General features: G+C 35.9%; 1 protein-coding gene across 1 annotated transcript; it reads left to right on the top strand.

The window, feature by feature from the left end:
* On the top strand, positions 1-4,028 carry sf3b6 (splicing factor 3b, subunit 6). Its single transcript, XM_034076711.2, has 4 exons — positions 1-164; positions 1,105-1,223; positions 2,751-2,889; positions 3,481-4,028. Exons 1-4 carry the CDS (start codon positions 135-137, stop codon positions 3,568-3,570), a joined length of 378 nt encoding a protein of 125 aa, XP_033932602.1. The 5' UTR covers positions 1-134; the 3' UTR covers positions 3,571-4,028.
* Positions 4,029-6,000: the final 1,972 nt, after the last annotated feature.

The following is a 6,000-nucleotide window of genomic DNA, read 5'->3' as shown; positions in this document are numbered from 1 at the left end:
CCGGTCTCTCAACCGGAAACCGGAATAACATCATCCACTGAACAACGCTGCCATTTTGACTTCTTCAGAAGCGAGCTCGGAAAACTGCGTGTGTGTTCTTTTAGCGGTCTTATTTACACATAACATATTTCACCATGGCTATGCAAGCAGCAAAACGTGCTAATGTAAGTATAAACGATTTGGCTGTTGTATACTGAGGAATATAACTATGTATATTAGCTTGGTGTGGCTAGAAGTTAGCGACACACAGCGCTAGCATACGGTTAGCATGCTAACGGATTGAAAACAATCACACTGTCTGTGTTAAAATTGTCCAGATTCTTGCTATTTACAATTCTACTTCTTACAAAAACGTTGACCTATTTGGTGCGATTTGAAAACGTATGTTTAGGAAATGTAAACATGAACATTTTAAACAATTCAAAGTCAGTGTTTCGAAATGGCCAATGTGCTTGCTAAATGTGGTTAATGGGGTTTTAAGAATTGTGTTTCTAATATATGGGGGAATGCTTGAATTATCACAGAAGCGAGACAAATAACTACAACAAAGTGTTGCATTACAGGTTACATTATAATAATGTTTACGTTACAAAACTCTACAATTCGATAAATTGATAGATAGACATTATTTCGTCACAGCAGAGGTGTTATTTGCATTACACATGACTAACATATCTTTTAAATATATTTCAAAGATCGAATAAGATACGAATATAATAAAACATGTATGTATGTACACATTCACGGAAGAAAAAACATATCACTAGAGGACTAAAATAAATAATAGACAATATAAAGAAAATACTGAATACATTTTAATAATCTTTAAAAGACAATTTCATCAAGCAACAGAAATATACTACAGAAAAAGAAATCTATAGACATTGTATTCTATTATAGACATTACAATTGTGCAAACTAGCTGTTGTACAAGAGGAGAAACTTAAGAAGATTAACTTTATGAGCGGGTTGACATTGCTTCAGTAGTAGTTTGACGGTTTTTCAATTATTAAATGTCATTACATCTGCTTTTACTTCTCTACTTTTATAGCTATTATATAAATCTTCGTTAACTCCTCTGTTTTTTCTTGTTATGCGTTTCAGATACGATTACCTCCTGAGGTGAACAGAATCCTGTACATCAGAAACCTTCCCTACAAGATCACAGCTGAGGAAATGTATGATATCTTTGGGAAATATGGACCAATACGTCAAATCAGAACGTAAGTGTTTAAAATACAAGGTAGCTTTCAGCAGGATTTTTGATTACCACCATGGTAAAAGGAAGTACTTTAATGTGATCATTATTAATATTGACAATGCATCAGATCTAAGAGCACATAGGACATTAGGCCACATCTCACTACAGTGCATGACATTAAGGATTTTGGGAGATGGTCCTGTGGGCCATCTAAGCTAATTTACAGATGGCCCTGAGCCATACAATATCATACATTTATTTTTAACCGGTGGGTTTCCATTATAATGGTAATAAGTACTATCCAGAGATGGGGTCGTTAATCAAAAAAAGTAATATATTACATATTACTTTAAAAAAAAAGTTATATATTACTTTACTTCGTTACTCTCTACATAAACGCGTTACTTTACTCGCAGGGCCGCCCCTCCCTACAGGCAGATCACACAGACTGCGGAGGGTGCTTCATTTTGCGGAGGGAGGGGGCGGCCCTGTTTACATCCTCACTCTGTGTTCGGGGGTCCTTAGCTATTAGCTTCACGTTAGCATGTTGTCTTTTGCAGGTGCTTGTTGAGGTTTGACGTTGTGTTTGCAGCAGTGGATAAAAGCTTCTGGCCTAGATACAGTTTGTTTGCACCTCACCGTCACATTCCTGTCCTTTCTTCGGACAAACTCAAAATAATGGGCAGACCTCCACCCCTCAAAAGTTATCGCTGTTGACTGAGCCATATTTATGCACTGCATGTGGACGCGCAAGTCGCGCAAATGTTACGTAAATATAAACCTGCGGCGGTAATCCCTCTTGTCTTTCAAAGGGAGAATCTAGTAATTCTTTATGTTAGTAGGCTAACTGTAGTTTGATTACTGATTTTATAAAAGTGTCGGGCAATGTTAGTAACTAGTGTGATTACTGAATTATAAAAGTGTTACACTACTCCGTTACCGACAAAAGTAATATTATTACAGTAACGCGTTACACCCAACTCTGGTACTATCATAATACAGAATGGAGATATGGGATATAGAATTTGAGATGGTTCCAATTTTTATACAGAAAACATTAAAAACTATAAACTCTAACACGGAAAACTAACCTAAACTACTAAATGTTTCCATTGAATGTATTCAATAAGTCATTGGTTTAAATGAGGTAAAATATAATAATAATAATTTTCTAACACAAACATAGAAAATATTACTAGGTAATTCAAGCTTTGACATATTTCACTGCTGCTTTTTATAGACACAGAGATAGACTGACATTTTTATAATTTGTATTGGTTTGTTATCAATCTGATTCCTTACCTATGTAAATCTCACTAAAGCTATTTCATTTAAGTATACATTTATCAGCCTTTTAAGGATGCTTTTTTAAATTGCTTATATGTATACAAGGTATGATTGTTATGATTAGGTTGCAGAGTATGTCATTAGATTATTTACATTTTACATTCGTTATGTACCACTTATTTTCCCTTCATGCCAGTGGGAATCTGCACATGATGGTCTAATTTTCACTACTCTTGTGTTTCTACTGTTTCTCCCTTCTCAGAGGGAACACACCTGAATCACGAGGAACATCTTACGTGGTTTATGAAGACATCTTCGACGCCAAGAACGCCTGCGACCATCTGTCGGGTTTCAACGTCTGCAACCGCTACCTGGTGGTCCTCTACTACAATGCAAACAGAGTATGTATCAGTGTTACAGTAGCAGGGTTTCTCCTAGGGTTTTTCAGGCCTTTCTCTTTATGGATGAAATTTAAGTAAATAATTCGGATAAGCAAACCACACCATTTAAACCAAATCACACCTGCTAGGCATCTTCACATTTCACGTACAGGAGACACGGCTCCTCTCCTCAATTTTTCCCAAATAACCTCAGATTATCACAACCATTGACATTCTTGTTCTTCTTTACAAACCACTGTACCAAACTTGTCTGATAACGAAAAAAGATGTGCATTTGCGAGTGTGCAAAATTGATATTTGATTTCTAGATACATTTAAATTTTGTTCATTAATTACAAACAGTTTAAAAATACAACTTCAATCATGAGACATAACGGAGAAATGGGGCACCCCAATAAAGTATCCGAAATTGTATTACTAACAGATCTAAAGTTGGATAGAGAGTTCATGTATTATACAGAAACATTACAAGTGAAAAAACACCAACCGTGCACAAAATGCATTGGGGTTCAACAAGACTAAATGCAATCATTTTACTTTATCAACACATTTTATTTTAATGTGTTTCTCTGTTTATCAACTCTTTTTCAGGCTTTCCAGAAGATGGACACAAAAAAGAAAGAGGAACAGCTGAAGCTTCTAAAAGAAAAATACGGCATCAACACAGACCCTCCGAAGTAGCATTCCAGAAACCCCATGCAGCTCCACGCCTTTCACCTCCATCTTCTTTTTCTGTCTTTACTGACATGACATGTTCATTGATGTATGCTGGTAATTGTTTACTGATACAGCTGTTCAACATGTCATTTGTTGATGATTTGAATTAAAGGAGGTGTTAGATAATTTCTTTGTTTTTATTAAGTCAACGTTGATTTTTTCCAATCCTCACTTGGTAATCCTGACAAAGCTCGTATAATAAAAGGTTGCCCAACATTAAGATGACTGTTTGTATTCACCTCATGATAAAATTTTTAAATCTCCCAGAGTATTTTTCAATTTTTCTTTGTTAATCTCTTCATGGGTCATTTTTTAATTTAAAGCTAATGATGGCCAAGTTGTTTGTGATGTGGAATTGCAACGATCAACCGACTGTCTGAAGTTTACGATTTCTGTAAAATAAATGTTCTTTTGCTAAAAGATCCTGTCTCCTCCCTTTCAACATTCTGTGAAGTATAGAGGATGTCCTCTGTGTGAACCCATTCAGATCAATAAGACGGTGCATACATTTCCACAGGGGTTCGGGAGTCACCTGATTCTCATTTTGCCTGAGCCCCAAACAGCTTGTGATGTTGCAGTCCCTGGGGTTTTAGTTTTCTGTGTACCGTGAGGGCACAAGCCTCCAGTTGAACCCTGTGTGATGAGTAGTATTGTACAGGATTTCTTACTTTTCCATGCCCAAATGTTACTTTCAATGCTAACCCAAAAACAAATATATATTTCCATAGAGAAACATAAAATATACTGTTAATCTAGACTTGCTCCTATAGTACAATGTCTCAACAGTGACATCTGGTGGCAGTACAGGGGCATTATTTTAGAAATGTCTAACGGTAGGCACCATAGATATATATAAACACTAGATGACTCACCCGCGCTGCTGGCCAATGGAGACCGACGTTGCCACTTGGCCGCCATCTTGCTCTCATTCATAACATTATGGTTTACTATTTAAATAACCATAGCTTGCTCAATTTTTAACCAATTTTCAAACGGTTTGGTTTTTTATAAACATCAAAGATGTAGTTATGATACTGCATACTTATAATCATGGACTTTCATATGAAAATAACATTAATCAGATAAAGCAATAGCTATACACACACACACACAAGGTATTTATATTAAATATTTCCCGGTGTATATATTTCCATTTATTTTATTATATTGTTAATATTTAAAATAAATTATAAAATTAAAATACATTTATATTTTATATATAAAAATCGGTCTCATGTTACCACTCTGTAAGCCAAGAGTTGTTAATTTAGCAATGCCTTAGCTTTAAGAACAGGGACGCAACTAATGACAATAGCATATGTTGGTATATTATTTAGATATTCACACCTTTATCAGAAGAACCAAACCAACATAAAATGTGCTCACAGACAGGCCAGTTCTGTCTAATTTATCACAATTATTTTTGACATGAGATCTTCATATCATCCTAGTTTTGTATTTAGTTTCTAGATTTGTAAACAAATCCAGAACCTTTGAAATATGTTATTGAAAAAAGACCAAGAATAATATAAACTGTACCATGTGTCCTTTTGTCTGTAGTCCATTTGTGGTTTGTCTTGTCTCACCCCGGCTGATATATCACAAAATCCACTGTTTAAATTGTTCCCTATATTGCCCCTATGCAATATAGGGAACAATTTAAACATAAACTATCCTATGTGTCCTTGGGTGTTATGAAAGGCGGCCCCCCAAAATAAATGTATTATTATTATTATTATTAAGAAGAACAACTTGGTGTGGTGTGGAGGGGATGTAGGAAGCAGCAGCAGGTGGGGAGAAATGGGACTTCAAGGTTATTTGTTTTAAATGTGTCTTGGAGATAAGGACCAGCTGCACACAATAAAATACAGTATAACACAAAACCAATAAGACACACGGTGACACATGGCACACCAACAATCAATCATCGTCCAGCCTCAGCTTTGGTATTCTTTCACAACCATGTTATGGGTTTATTAGACTGAGCAAACATAAACTTATGTGGGGAACATAGTGCTGCGTCTCATGGAACATGAAGATTTAATAAATACATAGTAGGTGGCGATATATGCTCCTAGTGGTAGCGATTCGCCATTAATATATAAATATCAAAATATAAGAATATATAAATATAGTAATATGGAAATTAATATCCTTCTTCTAATATCCCTTCTTGTGCACAGCGTCAGTGTTGATCCTCCAGTTCAGCCCATTGTCTAAGTGCACTCCCAGGTATTTCTAGTCCTCCACAACAGCCACATCCTCTCCCAGAATGCACAGGGGTAGAGGAGACGTCCTCACCCTCCTGAAATCAATGACCATCTCTCTGGTCTTGGCCACATTCAGAATACTCACAACATTAGGCTGAGGTTCATCTTCCGCTCTTCTTGAAGT

This window comes from Pseudochaenichthys georgianus, chromosome 24 (genome assembly GCF_902827115.2).
Source record: "Pseudochaenichthys georgianus chromosome 24, fPseGeo1.2, whole genome shotgun sequence".
NCBI classification, from domain to species: Eukaryota; Metazoa; Chordata; class Actinopteri; order Perciformes; family Channichthyidae; genus Pseudochaenichthys; species Pseudochaenichthys georgianus.
Note: the sequence above shows the minus strand (reverse complement) of the source record. Positions and strands in the feature narration are given on the sequence as shown.

What these genes read in the sequence shown, in the direction of transcription:
- sf3b6 (XM_034076711.2), top strand. Translation starts at nt 135, where the DNA reads ATGGCTATGCAAGCAGCAAAACGTGCTAAT. An exon ending in CCAATACGTCAAATCAGAAC is followed by an intron (nt 1,224 to 2,750) that starts GTAAGTGTTTAA and finishes CTCCCTTCTCAG; the next exon opens with AGGGAACACACCTGAATCAC. An exon ending in TCTACTACAATGCAAACAGA is followed by an intron (nt 2,890 to 3,480) that starts GTATGTATCAGT and finishes ACTCTTTTTCAG; the next exon opens with GCTTTCCAGAAGATGGACAC.